The sequence below is a fragment of the Balaenoptera borealis genome (assembly GCF_965194805.1).
Source record: "Balaenoptera borealis genome assembly, chromosome: 19".
Classification (NCBI taxonomy): domain Eukaryota; kingdom Metazoa; phylum Chordata; class Mammalia; order Artiodactyla; family Balaenopteridae; genus Balaenoptera; species Balaenoptera borealis.
In genome coordinates, this window is record NC_138878.1 from 51,758,854 (window position 1) to 51,778,464 (window position 19,611).

General features: G+C 41.1%; 1 protein-coding gene and 1 pseudogene across 2 annotated transcripts in view; both read left to right on the top strand.

The window, feature by feature from the left end:
• The first annotated feature begins 2,559 nt into the window (after positions 1–2,559).
• LOC309616209 (capZ-interacting protein pseudogene) lies at positions 2,560–16,982 on the top strand (annotated as a pseudogene). The gene is made up of 2 exons (XR_014249820.1): positions 2,560–15,388; positions 16,910–16,982. The product of XR_014249820.1 is annotated as a capZ-interacting protein pseudogene (transcript).
• Positions 16,983–17,711: 729 nt separating this feature from the next.
• GARRE1 (granule associated Rac and RHOG effector 1) overlaps positions 17,712–19,611 on the top strand; it is a gene marked incomplete at its 5' end in the record, with an annotated part of 50,720 nt that continues 48,820 nt past the window's right edge. The window contains one exon of the mRNA XM_082366474.1: positions 17,712–18,206. Within this exon, the coding sequence (XP_082222600.1) occupies positions 17,712–18,206 (495 nt within the window). The remainder of the gene's footprint in view (positions 18,207–19,611) is intronic.

Genomic DNA, 19,611 nt, shown 5'->3' on the forward strand with positions numbered 1-19,611 from the left:
ATTGACGGAGGTGGAATAATGCAGTGATGGAGACCTCTGCTGCTAGTGGCAGACTCCCAGGCCCCAAACCCAGCTCTGTTGGGGACTACTACCTTACCCATGTGGCAGGAACTTGAAGAACTCACTCAAGCTCTTTAACTGCCTCACAGGGTCCTTGTGAGCATTAAATTAGGTAACAAATGTAAGGTGCATAGCACAGTGCCTGGCACTCAGTACCCATTCGGTTAATGTCAGTTGTTTTTATTTTACAGTTCTAGTGAGCATTAAATGAGATTATGTATCCAAAGCTCCAGGTATAATGCTTGACACATTGTAGTCACTTAATGAGTGGTAGTTTTGTTGAGGAGTACTTGCATGAACATCGCATGTCATCAGCTTTTTTTTTTTTTTTTTCAAAGCAGAACCTTTTATCTGGCACTTAGCTACTGCCTCTGTGGATAGCAAGGCTGACCGTGTGAATGCTGTATAGAAATAACCATTAAATAAATACTGAGGATGAACTAATCATTCAGCAGACATCTGTGCTTGGCACTCTCTAATATCTTGAATGAGCTCGGTGATCTTGGTGGTTGGAGGTGGCAGAGAAACACAGGGGAAACTGGCAGTTGTGATGCAGTACGTTACAATACAGCAAAGACAGTGCTAAGACAGGGCTAAAGACAGGCTGTTATGGTTGCACACAGAGGAGCTTCTACCTCAGTCTTTGTCAAGGTGGCTTCCCAGAGGAGGTGACATCTCAGTTAGACACCCAGGAGGAGTGAGAGTAAGCCGGGAGAGCTTTCCATGCAGAGGGAGCTGAATGTGTAGATGGTGAGAGGAAAGATGGCACAAGCAAGAACTAGGCAGAAATGGGGTGAGGGAGGTGGGGGGAAGTTGGGAGAAAGTTGGGAAGGTAATGGAGAGCCATAATCGATTTTAAGCAGGAGAGTGGCGTGATTAATCACACAGCAACCAGAGAGGAGCAGTCCAGGCATTTAGAAGATCACTCAGGAGGCTCCTCTGTAATTCAGGCAGGAGGTAAAGAAGGTTTGAACTTTGGATTGGCAGTGAAAATAGAAGGAAAAAGACTTGCAAGATGTTAAGGAGGCAGAAAGGATATGACTAAATGATTAATTGGATATAAAGGAGAGTAAGGAGTAGAGGATAACTCCAGGTTTCTGGCTTGTTCAAGTAGGTTAATGGTGATGCCATTCACCAAGACAGGGAAGGAATATGGAAAGACTGGGGAGAGTTGGTTTTGGACATTTGACTTGGGGGCCTGTCCATTAGGCAGTTGAGTATTTGGGATCTGGAGTCCAAGAGAAAGATCTGGGCTAGAGGAATGGATTTGGGGATCATCCCAGTGAGAATATGTTGATCTTAGAAACAGGGCACAGCATAGAGCTCTGAGGAGCCACAGCACTTCAGGTCTGTCAGATGGGGAGTGGCTCAAAGAGACAACTAAGAATGGCCAGAGGGACAGGAGGAAAGGAAGGAGAACTAGCATCTTTTCATGTCACTCTTTTTAATGTGGTAACACAAGGGGAGCCAAAAGAGTAGAGCCCTAACGAGAGAGAGAACTAAGAACTGAATCTTACAGGCATTTTCTCTTGTCTGGATAGATACTTTAAATTCGTGAATGTTGAGAATAAAAATCTTCAAAGCATTTTTTTGGAGTGCATTTCTAAATATGGCTGTGTCATTCTGAACTGACCGAAAAAACACCATGGAAGTGGTTGGGCTTTGAACTTCATGGGCAATAACTTCCCTAACCTCCCTAATTTCCTGTAGTGTCCCCAGATTATAAAGGGTGGATATTTAGATTTACATTGTTGTTGTCTAGAGAGGACAGAATTTTCTGTATTTTTTTCCTCTGAAGAAGGAGTTGTTTATGGAGTGGTTCACTTTTTTTTTTTAAATAACAGCTTTATTAAAATGTAAGCCACACACCATACAGTTCACCCATTTAAAGTGTATAATTCAATGATTTTTAATGTATTCGTAGAGTTATGTAACTACCACCAGAATTTCAGAACGTTTTCATCACTCCAAAAAGAAACCTTAGGTGGGGAGGTAAGTATATGTGCCTGTTTATTTAGCCTGTCGTCTTGAAATGAAGCTACTTTGTGCCATACCATTTCTGACAACAGGACTGCTTTTCACTCCTTTTTCTCTATTGGCTTAATGACTGAAATGGATTTAAAATTGTTCTCTGTGTTCACAAATAATAACTATCACATCACTGAAACATGTGATGCCACCCACCCTAGAATACATAGATTTCTACTCAGTTTAGGGATTGGGTGACTTTACAAGATGTTTCTTGTTTGTCAGTAACTTTTTTCCAGACAAGCAAGATAATAAAGCCTGGTTACTTTCACTTACTGGAATGATAATAATAATAAGACCATCAAACAATTAGTGCTTAATATGTGCCAGACATTATTCTACATGCCTTGTATGTATAAACTCATTTAACTCAATAACAGTAGTTACTGTTATTATCCCTATTTTACAGACGATGAAACTGAGGCACACAGAGGTTAAAGAACTTGCCCAAGTCACATAGCTGGTAAGTGGCAGAGCCAGGATCTCACCCAGTTAGTCAGCCACCAGGGCCACTCTCTTTTCCACTGCATCTCTAAAGGGAAGCTCTTCAAATTTTCTCAGGATGACCACTTTTTAAAACTTTTATCTGTTATGGGTATAAGAAAACCCTTTTATACTTAACTTTTGTCTAGTTTCAAGCATGTTCTTTGTTATCGTTTGAAATACAAATTCCTGTTGACTTTGATGCAGAAAGGAATGCTTTAAATGATGTAATCAGGTCTGAGTTCAATTTTAATCTATTGAGAATTTTTGCAAATTATTGTAGTGTTGAAAAGATGTGATATCTACTAAAATGTCTTTTTCTGCCATGTGTTTGAGAATGTTAGGCAGGATTAAAACTTATGAATACCGTACTTAAATCTTACAAGTCTTGGCTACAACTAACTTCTGAGATCTTTCACAATGCATATTTATTTCCATGTAGCATGAATAGTGGATTCATAAATGGTGAATATTTTCCCAGTGAAAATTCTTTTTAAGAAAATACACAGCAGAAATGTCCTTAAATGGATTGAACATATTTTAGCCCTTCAGGGAGATAAATATGGGGGAAAAGCTTTCAAAAAACAATAAGACAAGTATTGAGAATAATTTTATTAAAAAAAATAAAAGGGATATATCCAGGTGCTTATATACTTGTTTGTGTGCATTTTAAACTTTTCATTACAGAACTGTTTGATCATATACAACAGTAGAGCAGATAATATGATGAATCTCATGTGTACCCATCACCGAGCTTCCATCAGTATTTTGTCAGGGGATATTATGATCACTGCCATGAAGATGACTCCTTAGACGGATGTCACCACCTTCTTTGCATATTGTTTCTTGGCAAAATCCTATTTGGAAATGATAGAACTTGAATGGTATTTCAATTCCATGATATTTCCTTGAATTCAACACTGTCTAGTTTTGATTACAGCAAAGGTCAGCACAGGAACACCAGATCTGTTAAGAATAAGTAAAAACCAATTTTTGTTTTCTTCAGGGTCTTGTTTGTTCTTTCTGCCTGGAGAAGAACCTCAGGCTTGATTGTTGGACCTGAGTGGTCTTGTTAGAAGCAATTATGATACAAACAGAAGTTTTCATTGAATTTTCCAACCAGCCCCTTGGTTCTAAGGAATAGAGTCATTTATCACATGGAGGTGGAAGTCCCTTTCTGGATTCTTGATAAATAGGAATATTGGTGAAATACCTGAGTTGCCTTAAGTGGTGTTTGTATAGTCAGCAACTTCAGATGTCCATGCTCAGGTGTCCTCATCCTTGTAGCTTTTAGCAGGTTTTTAGCTGACCAGTTTGATTCTCAAATTATAGCATGCATCTAGAATCACCTGAGGATCTTGTAAAAAATGCATATTCTCTGCTCCTACCTCCAAAGATTGATTCGTTAGATTTGGATTGTATTCCAGGAATCAGCATTTTAATAGTCATTCCATTAAAAGGGATGTTCTGATTCTAATGTCAGGAAAGGAAGTCCTTAAGCTTTGGTTGGCTTCTTTCTTTTCATCCTAGTCTTAACAAAGTTAATGTTAATATGACATCTCATAAAAAATTGCTTAAAATTTTTCCATTCTTAATAACATGTTCAGTGGGCATTATAACCACACCCTGTACACTGATATGGCCTATAGACAGACATCCTAATACAGGTGCACCTTTGGTGTTTAGCAGTTCAATTCTGATGCTCACGGCCAGAGGACCACACCTCAAAGATACAGGTGCACAGGTAATAAGTGATATGGATACAAAGGGTTCAATGTGGGAATTCCCTGGGAGTCCAGTGGTTAGGACTGTGTGCTTCCACTTCAGGGGGCATGGGTTCGATCCCTGGTCGGGGAACTAAGATCCCACAAATAATGTGGCGCAGCCAAAAAACAAACAAACAAAACACAAATAAACAAAAAATTAAACTAAAAAATAAAGCAAAAAAGCAAAAAAACCCCACAGAGGGTCCAATATATATTTCTCTTTGGTGCCCCCTGACTGCGTTAGCTTGAGCCTTTGGCCTCCCCTATTTGGTTATTGCTGGACCAACACTAAGTGCAGGAAGAGAGGCTCAGTTTTGTGTTTTGTGTCAGCAGTCACCTGCTGCCTCCAGCTCTTGTGTAGCATTCCTCTGTAGGGAAGGGAAGCACGGGGAGTGTGGACGGCAGGTGGTTCTTCACCTGGGGCTCTAAATCCAAAACTGAATGAAAACTTTGGTGTTTTGGATATGTGTTAAGACTATGGAGTATTTTGTCAACAGTTTCTCAAAGGAATCTGTGACCTTTCCCTCCCTACCTCCTTCCACTCCCCCACCCTGCACACATACACTCAGCAAAGAACCATGTCCTGGAGCAGCCTATGTAAGCATCACCTGGCCTCTGGAAAGCAACTGTAGGGACTCCACATTGCAAAACAGCCTCTCCTGTGTGGAATCAGAATTGCTTTCACCGTCTTGTAAAAACCGTGCAACCCACAGCTGGGCTGGATGGGCAGCTGTGACCGACTGTATTGCTTACCCAATATTCCATGTGTCCCCCTACATTTCCCAGTTTATCTTGTGGTTACATTAGCACATGTGACTAATTCTGGCAAAGGGCTGTGATGGGAAGTGATGTGTGTCACTTAGAGTGGGAAGCAGTAAAGAGTCGATATGAGTTTCTTTTCTTGTGCTAAGGTGACTGTGGAAAACACAAATTCCAATGATGTCCCTACAAGTTGAAGGGCTGCCTTGAACTTCATGTGAGCAAAAAATAAATCTTAGGTTAGGCCACTCCTTTCAGGATTTATTCCTGTAGCGTAGCTTAATGTGTCAGTCTGGATGGTGCTGAACAGAATATTTATGTATATATTTAGAGTTCTGAGAGTCAAGATACGGGCGCTATGCGGTCTAGTGCAAGACATTTAGTATCCTGAGATTTTTCTTCCCTCATCTGTAAATTGAAGGGCTTAAATTAGATGACCTTTAAGGGCCTTTTCAGTACTCACATTCCCAGATTTGGGATAGCAGCATTTAAATCCAGATTTCTAATTGAAGTGTGAAAAGGAAACTAAGTCTGGCATTAAAGGTATCTCTGGAAAACTAATTATTTTTAAATTAATTATTTTATTTATTTATTTTTGGCTGCGTTGGGTCTTCATTGCTGCGCACAGGCTTGCTCTAGTTGCGGCGAGTGGGGGCTACTCTTTGTTGCTATGAGCGGGCTTCTCCTTGCGGTGGCTTCTCTTGTTGCGGAGCAAGGGCTCCAGGTGCACGGACTTCAGTAGTTGTGGCTCGCGGGCTCTAGAGCGCAGGCTCAGTAGTTGTGGCACACGGACTTAGTTGCTCCGTGGCATGTGGGATCTTCCCGGACCAGAGCTCAAACCCGTGTCCCCTGCATTGGCAGGCGGATTCTTAACCACTGCGCCACCAGAGAAGTCCCGAAAACTTATTTTTTATTATGTACCTTTTGGTGTTAAATGAGAAGTTACATAAGGAAAATGGCAATGAAGTTACATAGGGAAAATAACAGCTTTATTGAGATATAATTCACATACCGTATGTGTTTTAGTATATTTAGAGTTGTGCAACAGTCACCATTATCTAACTTCAGAACCTTGTCATTGCCGCAAAAAGAAACCCTGTACCCATTAGCAGTGATTCTCCATTCCACAAATCTACTTTCTTTTTCTATGGATCTGCCTATTCTGGGTATTACATACCAGTGGGAGCATATAATATGTGGCTTCTTGTGTCTGGCTTCTTTCACACTTAGCACAATGTTTTCAAAGTTCATCCATGTTTTAGCATGTATCAGTACTTCATTCCTTTATATGTACATAATATATATATTTAATGTTCCGTTGTATAGCAATACCACATTTTGTTTATTCATTCATCAGTTGATAGACATTTGGGTTGTTTCTATTTTTTGACTGTTTTGAATAATGCTGCTGTGAATGTTGATGTATAGAGTTTTGTGTGGATTTATATTTTTCATTTCTCTTGAATATATACATTGGAGTGGAATTGCTGGGTCATGTGCTAACACTATACTTATTTTAAGGAGCTGCCAAACTGTTTTCCAAAGTGCTGTACTATTTTACAATCCTACTAGCAATGTATGAGGGTTCCAATTTTTCCACATTCTCACCAACACTTGTTATTGTTTGTCTTTTCGATTGAAGGAATCATCTTTGATGAAGCAGCTATATGCAAGCTAGTCAGTGAAGAGATATTAATATATATTTTACCTTGTTAAGTTGTTCTTTAAGCATTTGTAATATCCATTGGCATTTTTATAAAAAAATTTCACCATGAGCTTAGCACTAAAATAAAAAATTTAATGAATAATAACTCCTCAACTTGTTTAGCTTTTACAAATGTTATTTTTTATTTTTAAAATAATGCGTTCTAGAAGGGGAAAAAAAGGAGTGAATGTGATTCACCAAATGTAATTGTTCTCTTAAAGCATAAATTTGTCTTTATAAATTATATACTTCTAAATTGGCACATAGAGTGTACCTTAAGTATATATGCTTGAACCTTTAAAAATCACAATGAAATCCTGAAAGGTTGTACATTATGGAATTGCTGAATTGTTACATTAAATATACCATGGGTTCAGTACTTAAAGGAACCTCTGTATCTTGTAAGATGGTCAGTAACCCTCTGATTATTTGTTTCATAGATTGATGTTTTTTTATATTATATTTTTAAAAAGAGGAGTATCCCATTATGTTGGGAACACAAGTGTTTCAAGTAGTGTTATATATAGTTGATCCTCACGATTCTCAGATCCTGTATTTGCAGGTTAGCTTACTGGCTAAAATTTATTTGCAACACAAAATCAATACTTGTAGAGCTCTTGTGGTCAGTTGTAGACATGTGCAGAGTGGCAAAAAATTTGAATTGCACAACATGCACACCCCCAGCTGGGGATGAACAGGGTGACGCTCTGCCTTCTCATTTCAGCTCTCAGACTATAAACAAGTATTCTTTTCATAGTCTATTTAGTGCCACATTTTTTGCATTTTTATACTTTTTGTTGGCAGTTTCACTGTTTAAAATGGCCCCTAAGTGTATTGCTGAAGTGCTCTCTAGTGTTCCTAAGCCCAAGAAGGCCGTGAGGTACCTAACAGAGAAAAGACGTGTTAGATGAGTGTCATTCAGGCATGAGTTATAGTGCCATTACCTGTGAGTTCACTGTTAATGAATCAACAGTAAATATTAACTAAGGTGTCTTTAAACAGAAACACACATAAAACAAGGTTATATATTGATTGGTGAAAATGTTTTGACTAGAGGCTCACAGGATCTAGGAGTACTGATTCAGTATTTGCTAATTCAGTGTACATGGCAACTTTTTATAACTGCCTGTAAGTAATGAGAATCAACTATACATGATGAATTGCTTTTCTCTTGTTGCTTTCAAGATTCTTGCTTTGGCTTTAGACAATTTGATTATAATATGCCTAGGTTGATTTTTTTGCGTTTATCCTACTTGGAGTTTGTTGAGCTTCATAGATGTGTAGATTCATGTGCTTTTTATCAAATTTGAGAAATTTGGGGCCTTTATTTCTTCAAATATTTTTTTTCTGTGCCTTTCTCCCTCTCCTCTTCTGAAAATCCCATTATATGATGCTGGTATGCTTGATGGTGTCCCACGGGTCTCTGAGACTCTTTTCTTTTTTCTTCCTGTTCCCCAGACTGGATAATCTCAGTTGGTTAATCTTCAGTGTCACTGATTCCTGTTCAAATCTGCTGTTGAGCCTTTAGTTAATTTTTTTATGTTAGCTGTATTTTTCAACTCCAGAATTTCTATTTGGTTCTGTTTTAAAAATATTTCTCTCTTTTAGTAGTATTCTGGATTTGCTGAGACATCATTCTCATATGTTCCTTTAGTTCTTTTTTTTTTCTTTTTAATGATTTTACTTTTTAAAAAAAATAGAAGTATAGTTGACTTCCTTTAGTTCTTTAGATATGGTTTCCTTTAGTTCTTTGAACATATTGAAAATAGCTGATTTTAGTCTGTCTAGTAAGTCCAACATCTGGGCTTCCTCATCAGTTGTTTCTCTTGTTTGTTTGTTTGTTTGCTTTCCTGTGTAAGGGCCATACTTTCTTGTTTCTTTGCATGTCTTGTTAAGTTTTAATTGAAAACTGAACATTTTTTATGATATAATGTGGCAACTGGAAATCAGATTCTCTTCCCTCTCCAAGTGAGTTCCAAGTCAGATCAAATAGAGATCCTTGCAAGTGGGATCTTCCAGGGAACCTGCAGATAAGTTAGATAATGATAATTTTCTAGGAATGAGACTCTGAAGGAGCTCTAACCTAGTTCTGCTCCCTCCAGTTCTGCTGCCTGCCTTCTGGTTTTCACTGCAAATGCAGCTGTGATTTTTCAAGGTTACCATAGAGTTAGAGAGCAGGGAATGGAACTAGATCAAGTTAAAATGCTACAAAGCTGACTATAGTAGTCCCCCCCTTATCCACAGTTTCATTTTCAGCCGTTTCAGTTACCTGCAGTTAAGTGCAGCCTGAAAACATTAAGTGGAAAATTCCAGAAATAAGTTTTAAATTGCACGCCATTCCGAGTTGCATGATAAAATATCATGCTGTCCTGTTCCATCCCGCCTGGAACATGTATCATCCCTTTGTCCAGTGTATCCACGCTGTATATGCTACCCGAGGTTTCAGGCATCCACTGGGGGTCTTGGAACATATCCTCCATGGATGGGGGTACTACTGTATTCTCACTGAGATTCAGCCATTTCTCTTGAATAAATGCTCCCCAGTTTGCTTCAATCCTGTTAATTTCTAGAGTCTTTAAAAAGTTGATTCTGAGTCATGTACCACAATGTTCATTGCAGCACTATTTACAATAGCCAGGACATGGAAGCAACCTAAGTGTCCATCGACAGATGAATGGATAAAGAAGATGTGGCACATATATACAATGGAATATTACTCAGCCATAAAAAGAAACGAAATTGAGTTATTTGTAGTGAGGTGGATGGACCTAGAGTCTGTCATACAGAGTGAAGTAAGTCAGAAAGAGAAAAACAAATACTGTATGCTAACACATATATATGGAATCTAAAAAAAAAAAAAGGTCATGAAGAACCTAGGGGCAGGATGGGAATAAAGACACAGACCTACTAGAGAATGGACTTGAGGACACGGGGAGGGAGAAGGGTAAGCTGGGACAAAGTGAGAGAGTGGCATGGACATATATACACTACCAAATGTAAAATCGATAGCTAGTGGGAAGCAGCCGCATAGCACAGGGAGATCAGCTCAGTGCTTTGTGACCACCTAGAGGGGTGGGATAGGGAGGGTGCGAGGGAGGGAGACACAAGAGGGAAGAGATAGGGGGATGTATGTATATGTATAGCTGATTCACTTTGTTATAAAGCAGAAACTAACACACCATTATAAAGCAATTATACTCCAATAAAGATGTTAAAAAAAAAAAAGTTGATTCTGACCAATTTGGCCAGTTTTCTCACTGTTTTTATGGAGGAGAGAATTTTTGGAGGTCCTTACTCTGCCATTTTTTATGACATTACTTCCCTCCCCTTTCTTTTTAGGTTTTTATTTTCATGAATCTGCTGCTTTCTTCTTAGTACTGAAATTATAATTTTGGATTAGATCTGAATCTTAAAGTTTGCCAAGGCTTTTCATCTAGAACTTTTTATTATACCCCAGTTAGTCATGTAAGCATGTACATTTCAGAGTAGTGCGGTGCACATATTCTTGGCCCCGCTGGCTTGTTGTAAAGGAGGAAGGAGATTTGATTGAAACCAGCCATCTGGTAGTCTCTGCAGTACTGCCTTCTGGGTTTCCCCTCCCTCATGCTGTTCCACTTGGAATGAAACTTTCCTTACCCAAGCTTCCCTCCTTTTTGTTCTAGTTAATCCTTTGTTTCTTCCTTAAACTTTCACTGAAGAATAACACATAGGAAAGTACACAAATTATAGTAACTATGCTTGATTTTATTATCTCCAAGTAAACACCCAGATAATCACCACCCTGGTTAGTGGGCAGCCACCCACAGAGCTGACCATCTACCCAGTAAATCATTTTTTAGATGTAGCAGATGTTCATCTATTCTAAATAGACATTTCTGGAGGCCAGTAGTATATATTTTTCCCTATTTCTCTCCTTTTTAATTGATATATAATTCTCATACCATAAAATTCACCATTTTAAAGTGTGAAATTCAGTGAGTCTTAGTACAGTAACAAAATTGTGCAACCATCACCACCATCTAATTCTAGAATGTCTTCATCACCTCAGAAAGAAACTCTGTATTAATTAATAGTCACTCCCCATTCCCTTCCTCTCCTCAACTCCTGGCAACCACTGATCTACTTTTATCTGTCTCTACGGATTTGCTTTATCTGGATGTTTCATATCAATGGAATCTCACAGTATATGACCTTCTGTTTCTGGCTTCTTTCTCTTACCATAATGTCTTCAAGGTTCAGCCACACTGTAGCATTTATCAATACTTCATTCTTTTTTTTTTTTTAATAAATTTATTTATTTGTTTATTTATTTTTGGCTGCATTGGGTATTTGTTGCTGTGCGCGGGCTTTCTCTAGTTGCGGCGAGCAGGGGCCACTCTTTGTTGCGGTGCATGGGCCTCTCGTTGCGGTGGCCTCTCCCATTGCAGAGCACGGGCTCTAGGTGCACGGGCTTCAGTAGTTGTGGCACACGGCCTTAGTTGCTCTGCGGCATGTGGGATCCTCCCGGACTAGGGCTCGAACCCGTGTCCCCTGCATTGGCAGGCGGATTCTTAACCACTGAGCCACCAGGGAAGTCCCACTTCATTCTTTTTTATGGCTGAATAATATGCCATTGTATGGCTATACCACATTTTGTTTATTCATTCATCAGTTGATAGACTTGGGTTGTTCCACTTTGGGGCTATTATGAATAATGATGCTATGGACATTCATGTGCAAGTTTTTATATAAATATATGTTTTCAGTTTTCTTGGGTATATGCTTAAGAGTGGAATTGCTTGGTCTTAATGGCAACTCTCTGTTTAACATTTTTCGGAACTGCCAAACTGCTTTTCACAGTAGCAGCATCATTTCACATTCTCACCAGCAATTTATGAGAGTTCCAGTTTCTCCACATTCTCACCCACACTTATTTTCTGTTTTGTTTTTTGTTTGTTTTTACTGTAGCCATGCCAGCGTGTATGAAGTGGTATCTTACTGTGGTTTATTTGTGTTTCCCTAGTGACTATCCGTGTTGAGCATCCTTTCATTTGCTTATTGGCCAGTTGTATATCTTTCAAGAAATGTCTTTTAGTATCATTTGCCCACCTTTTAATAGGTTATTTGTCATTTTATTGTTGAATTTTAAGAGTTCTTTTTGTATTCTGGATACTAGACCCTTAACAAGATATATGATTTTCCAGTATTTTTGCCCATACTGTGGGTTTTCTTTTCACCTTTATAGTGACCTTTGATGCACAAACGTTTTTAGTTTTGATGAAGTCCAGTTTATCTATTTCTTCTTTTGTTGTTTGTGCTTTAAGATGTCATATCCAGCTCCCCCTCCCCCTCTCCTCCCCCCTCTCCTCCCCTCCCTCCTCCCTCCTCCCTCCTCCCTCCTCCCTCCTCCCTCCTCCCCCCTCCCTCCTCCCCCCTCCCCTAGCACAGGGCCCGGGCGGCCAGGGCATTCTGCAGCCAGCAAGCCGGGCATGCAGCCGCCCACTTGCGCTGTGCCTGCTGCAGCCAAACCCAGCCCGATGGGAGCCGAGCAGAGAGCAGGGATCACGAGCCCTGGCCAGAGTGAGCGCGTGCAGCCACTGCCGAGTTGGCACCTGGAGGACATGGAGGAAAGGCCGGCAGAGACCAACGCCAGTGTGGACGACTCGGCGCCCCCCTCGGTGGCCCAGCTGGCCGAGCGATTCAGGGAACAGGCAGCCGCTGCAAAGGAGACACCAGCCAGTAAACCAACAAGAAGGAAACTGCCCTGCTCCCTCTCTCTGTTCCTCCCCAGGGTAGAACTGGGCCAGAATGGTGAAGAGAAGTCACCGCCCAATGCAAACCACCCTCCTAAAGTCAAGGTGAAGAGCTCGCCTCTGATCGAGACGCTCCAGGCCAGTTTAGCCTTTGATCCAGCGGCCCTGCTGCCTGGGGCCTCACCCAAGAGTCCCGGACTCAAGGCCATGGTATCACCATTTCACAGCCAGCTTTCTACCCCCAGCAGCCCTGGCGTGTGGTCTCAGGCCAGCGAGCCAGAGGAGGTGCCCGTCAGCTTTGACCAGCCTCCTGAAGGCAGTCATCTGCCCTCTTACAGTAAGGTGCAGACGAGGGGCTCCATAAAAAGGTGCCCTCCCTCCAGGCGATTCAGAAGGCCCCAGTCGGACTGTGGGGACCTGGGGGAACTCAGGGCCGTGGAGTCCTCCCAGGAGGATGGTGCCAAGGAAGAGAATGGGGACGAGGTGTTCCCAGCCAAGAGCAAGACTCCAGGATCCCCTCCTCTGAGGAGGACGCCCAGCAGGACAGAGAAGCAGGAGGAGAAGGGAAGGGCCTCGGGGGTAGCCCAGCAGCACGAAACGGCCATGGGGAACTCCGAGGAGGGGGCCAGCCAGCGTCCAGCCCAAGCCTCCAGCCTAGAGGCAGAGGATGGGTGTGGGAGCCCCATGGAGGAGAAACCGGAAGAGCAGACGGAAGAGCCTACAGAGGTGAAGGAGAGGGTGGCCAGTGAAGAGGAGGAGCCCGGACAGAGGAGCCAAGACACAGAGGGGCTGGAGGAGGGAGCTGTGGGGGAGGAGACCCCCCCACAGCCCATCCTGGAGGAGGGGAGGGCGACCACAGTCCTGAGCAGGGGACCGGCAAGGAAAAGCAAGATGGAGGGGGCCGTCCTCAAGCCAGGCTGTGACCCTGGCACTGGCCATGCCCAGCCGGACACTAGCAGTGAGGTCCCCAAGACAGAGGATAACACCCCTGTCCAGGGCACTAAAAGGTGAAGAAGATCTCATTGTGCCTAGTGATGAAGCTGCTGGAGCCGTGTCCTTGAAGTAGCAGGAGTGATCGTAGTGACAGCAAAGGAAGCCATCGCAGGAGCAGGATGGCGTGAGGGTCTGGAGTCAGCCTGAGGACACAGGGTGCAATTTCCCGACCTCTGCACCATCGGAGACAGAGATTGGATCTGAGGGCCAAGACTTTTATCAACTTGAGTTTGTGTCACTTGATGGACTTGGTTTAAAAAAAAAAAAAAAAGCAACGTATTTAAAACAATTTACTATGGTAACAACTCCCCAGGGATACTGGTCAAACTGTGGGGCCCAGATACTGTCCACACCCACCTAACCCTATAGCTGACCTCAGAACTGGACTGGGATTTACCTAATCAGATTGTGTTTATATAAGGTGATAGCCTTTTTATTGTTCTTAAGTTCTCAAATGTAAGTAAAAACTCATTTCAGGTAGCTAGAAACAAAGTAGTATCACTGGAAATATAAATCCTGTAAGTTACAGAAGACCTTAAATTGTATAGAGACCCTGAGACAGCCTTTCAGCTTGGTCCAAATTTGACTGGCCAACCAATTTTGAAAACACTGGGCGAGAAGAGATAATTATTGAAACATTAAAAAATATGTGTCTGTTGCAGCAAAAAAAAAAGAGATGTGTCCAAGAAACCATTGCCTAATCTAAGATCACAAAGATTTACACCTATATTTTCTTTCTTTTTTTTTTAACTTTATTTATTTTATTTATTTACTTTTGGCTGTGTTGGGTCTTTGTTGCTGTGCGCCGGCTTTCTCTAGTTGTGGCGAGCAGGGGCTGCTCTTCGTTGCCGTGTGCATGCTTCTCATTGCAGTGGCTTCTCTTGTTGTGGAGCACAGGTTCTGGTTGCGCGGGCTTTAGTAGTTGTGGCACAAGGTCTCAGTAGTTGTGGCTCATGAGCTCTAGAACACAGGCTCAGTAGTTGTGGCACACGGGCTTAGTTGCTCCATGGCATGTGGGATCTTCCAGGACCAGGGCTTGAACCTGTGTCCCCTGCATTGGCAGGCGGATTCTTAACCACTGCGCCACCAGGGAAGTCCCTGTATTTTCAAGTCCCTGTATTTTCTTATAAAAGCTTTATAGTTTTAGCTCTTACATTGAGGTCTTTGATCCATTTTGAGTTAATTTTTGTTTATGATATAAGATAGGGGTTCATATTCTTTTCTTTTTTTTTTTTTTTTGCATGTGGATATCTAGTTGTCCCATCACCATTTACTGAAAAGACTGTTCTTTCCCAACTGAATGGTTTTGGCACCCTTGTCTAAAATCAGTTGACCAGAGAGGTATGGGTTTATTCTAAACTCTCAACTGCGTTCCACTGATACATATATGTCATTTCTTACGCCAGTGCTCTGCTGTCTTTATTACTATAGCTTTACAGTACGTTTTCAAATTAGGAAGTGTGAGTCCTCCAACATATTTTTTTCAATATTCGTTTGGTCGTCTTGGGTCCCTTGCATTTCCATATGCCTTTTAGGATCAGCTTGCCTATTACCGTAAAAAAGGTAGTTCAAGTTTTGATAGAGATTGCATTGAATTTGTAGATGAATTTGGTGAAGTATATTTTTAAGTATTACAAGTTTCATTTACATAAACTTTGGAAGCATGTAAAGCAGAAAAAAAGTTTAATGTTTATGGTGACTTTTAAAAAATTAGTAAGTATATGGGTCTTACTTGACCTTCTAGGATCATCTGGCAGAGGAATGAGGGTGAACTCTCAGAGCCAGGGGCACCAGTGTACAACACAGAACAAAGGAAGGTTCTCCTCAGGGTTGCTCAAGACACTCACTGTGGCCAATTCAAGGTGATGGTTTTCCTTCACAGACCACACAGTTTCTGTGTGAGCAGCCTTCCGTCCTTCAGCACTCCTGCTGAGTGCTTCTTTTGTACGTTGGAATTTGTACAGCCACATTGATAACAATGGAGCACTTGGGTAGGAATAGATATGATTGCCTTATTGTAATGAATTTTAAAAATGAACATTTGGGAACAGATTTCTTACATATAGCTGTTTGATATCTTGTTTCTTGAAAAGGTTATGAGAGTTTTTAAGAGTCAAGATTCTCTTGAACACAGAGCTGCAAATGGTGGCTGGTTTAGTTGGATTTATATGCTAGCTGGGTTAGGATTGCTATACTTTTAGAGTATATGTTTGTATCCATAACACTTTTCTCATCTCTTGCTCTTATAACCTGCCTGCTTTCCTGTGTTCCTAATGCAATTGTAGAACCGTAAAGGAGTGATGAGTGATAAGGTATGACATATTTATTTTTATCTATCAAAAAAGGAAAATGGAAAGAAAGCCTAGTTATCAATAAGTAAACCAAACTATATACAGACATCGTGTATATTGAAGTTTAATATAGACTGCATGTATCATTCAATAAAACATATTTGAACTGTTGTTATGTTTGGAAGAATAGATAGTTTAGGCAAGTGTAAACCTAGTTGTAGCTGTGTAGGAAGAATCACATTACTCTACTATTGTAGGTTCAGAAACTGCAACCAGAGGTGTTCAGACCTTGCTGTTTGCACCTATCCAGAGCCAGGGGTTCTATAGAAGCTTCCCCAGGGTGTAAGAACCTGCACACCCTCCGAGGCTTCCTTTCAAACATCTGGAGGGGAAATTGGTACCTGGGTGAGGATGAGAAGCATCCTGTCTACAAACCTGCCAGCCACTTACCTCTCCAGGCTCTGTCTTTCTGTATGCTGCACTTCAGCCCAGATGGGTATCCTGGACAGACTTTAAGCCATCCTGCTTCAGGGCCTTTGCTGTGGTGGTCCTTTCATCTGGTGAGCCCCAGCCATCCCTTTTGCACTTATCAAAACCTATCCTACAATCAAGGCCTAGCTCCGAGTAACATTTTCTTCATAACAACCTTCCTGATTTCTCTCAATCTTTGTTCATTGCTCCATTTCCAAATCCCCCTTAAGGTTTTGTGAGTGCGCTACTTGTCAACAGCCCTCACCTAATCTGTGTACTCTTCTAATCCTCTTGTGGATTTGTGAGCTCTTTGAGGAGGAAACACAAACATGAGTCCAGGCCCTGCTTGATGTGTCACTTGTCAGCCTGAGTTTTGGAGTGGTTAGTGGGGAATCAAACTTTTTGTTGCATTACTTTTGTACTACAACTTGAGGAATTTTCTAACAGTCGTCATATCATAGTTGCACTCTCACTATTGTACCTGCTTTTATAAGGTTTTTATATAGTTCATATTCATTTGGAGCCCACCTTTGTGGATAATAGCATTTCAGGAGTTAATGTTCCAGAATTACTCACTGTCTTGTAACTTTCCTAACTCTGTCTTATTTTTCCCCCTTACAGGAAATGACTTAGAAGCCTTACAAATACATCTGTGCATTCTTGCTTCAGACTTTACAATTGAGGGCCAACCCAGTCTGGAAGCACCTCTTATTAATGTTCTAAGGAAACTGCTACCTCAGCAAACAAAAGAAAAGAAGGAGAGGACTTATAATAAATGCCATTTTTTTTAAAAAAAAAAACCCTTGTTTTCAGAAGATATTAAAGGAAATTTTTCGCATTGAGAAGACACTTTACAGGTAAATGGATTTGGCAGGCAGGCTCTGTCAAAATTCTGCAGAGATTTGATCTTCCTTACTGAGGACTTAGTGTGAAGTAATTCTGTACTGCTTTTTAAATTGCTGTTGATCAGCTTGTGGGTTTTGGGGTTCTAACTTTTCTGGTATATTGAAGATACATTATATTACATTATATTACCTTTTTTAAAGTTAAGTTATTTTTCTGCCATTGTAAATACAAGTATCAAAATATTCTTGCAAAGCAATTCTAGGTAAACATTTTTCTCAGCAAGCATATCTTTTTATTAAGAGAGTGGAATGCTAACATTTCTTGTATAGCATTTTGGACACACTTTTATTTTTTGTCAGAGGTCCTGCCTACACTGAAAATATTAATTATATAAACCTGTTGTCCTTTTCACAACTACATTGGATCACATGGTTACCTGCCTCATGGAAATGCCTTTTTTAAAACTTAGATTTGCAGAACTCCACTATTTTTATACCTAGCTACAGTTTTAGGGGGGAAAAAAAAGGAATCAGGACCTTGACCCTCTCGCAGTCACTGGGACAGTTCCCGTTCCCGCATGTATTGCTGCAGTGCCCAGGACAGTAAAATGGACTACAAGCGGCGCTTCCTGCTTGGCGGGTCCAAGCAGAAGGTGCAGCAGCACCAGCAGTACCCAATGCCTGAGCTCGGCCGAGCACTGAGTGCTCCCCTGGCATCTACGGCCACCACCGCCCCCCTGGGCAGTCTGACTGCTGCAGGCAGCTGCCACCATGCCATGCCCCACTCCACTCCCATTGCTGACATCCAGCAGGGCATCTCCAAGTACCTGGACGCCCTCAACGTCTTCTGCCGTGCCAGTACTTTCCTCACAGATCTCTTCAGCACTGTGTTCAGGAACTCTCACTATTCCAAGGCAGCCATGCAACTCAAAGATGTGCAGGAGCACGTCATGGAAGCAGCCAGTCGGCTGACTTCAGCCATAAAGCCCGAGATCGCCAAGATGCTGATGGAACTTAGTGCCGGGGCTGCAAACTTTACAGATCAGAAGGAATTCAGTCTCCAGGACATTGAGGTAGAGTATCTTCTGTGTCATACTTGGGTAGGAAAATGTATTCCAGAGGTAAGTGAGAATGTTTGTCTTAGTTTTTTCTCAAATCACTGAAATGATGGTCTTCGTCCTCTTTCCATTGATACCCTGTCCTTGTAAAAAATTTTTGCATGCCAGGTTCTGAATTGCTTTCATTTCAAATTAAGTAAGATAGAAGATTATTAAACAAACAAATCAGCCTATGTTTTATATTCTTTACATTTTCAAGTTGGAACTTAATTTCCAAATAACATTACTGTTAAAGTACATAGTAGGGACTGAGAATTCTAAATATGATTATGAAGATTTCTTTGTGAATTGTCATTATATAGAACCATTGGTTTAATGTAGAAAGTTCTACACATGTTTACAGGATAAGTTATTTTTTCAGTTCTAAATTTACATCTGTTTATATTTGGATGCATTTGATTCTTATTCAGTACATTTCTTAGGGTCTTTGGTAATCAAAATGAAATATTCTCCCTTTTTCAGGACTCTACGTTAGAGTGTAAGATTGGAATACAAATTTCATTCAGAATAAAGATGATGTTTTTCCTTCCTTCGTTTAGGAAATAATTTATTAAACTGTCATCTGTTAAATTAACTTCACTGCTAGATTTTTTAAATTATTTTTACCTGCTCAGAGAGTTCTTCTGAGTTTGATTTTTCCATGTGTCCTTGTACGTTTTAGCAGCACATTAGAGGTTAGGTTTCTGGATGCTAGGAGGGAGAATGTTCCTTTCCCCATCCTGGGGTTGTGTTTGATTTTAGGAAATCACTAGTCTTCTGAAGTAAATCTGATGATTGTGGTAGCTGAATAAGCTAACTTACACTGTTGTGGGTTTAGGGGAAAAAAAAGTTAGGCTATTAAGTATTATGACTCATTTTTTATTGTGTTTAAAAGGCATATTGTGATTTTGAAGGCATTTATAAGAGGAATTTAAAACTATTTTTGTTTTTATTTATTTATTTTTGGCTGCTTGGGTCTTTGTTGCTGCGCGCAGGCTTTCTCTAGTTGCGGTGAACGGGGGCTACTTTTCATTGCGGTGCGCAGGCTTTTCATTGTGGTGGCTTCTCTTGTTGTGGAGCACAGGCTCTAGGCGCGCGGGCTTCAGTAGTTGTAGCACGCAGGCTCAGTAGTTGTGGCTTGTGGGCTCTAGAGTGCAGGCTCGGTAGTTGTGGCGCATGGGCTTAGTTGCTCCACAGCATGTGGGATCTTCCTCGACCAGGGCTCAAACCCGTGTCGCCTGAATTGACAGGCGGATTCTTAACCACTGAGCCACCAGAGAAGCCCAGAAACTATTTTTGAAAAGACACAATAGTCTTGGTGTATATCAGGCGTTAGGCATCATCAAACTTTTTCTGTAGAGGGCAAATTGTAAGTAAATTT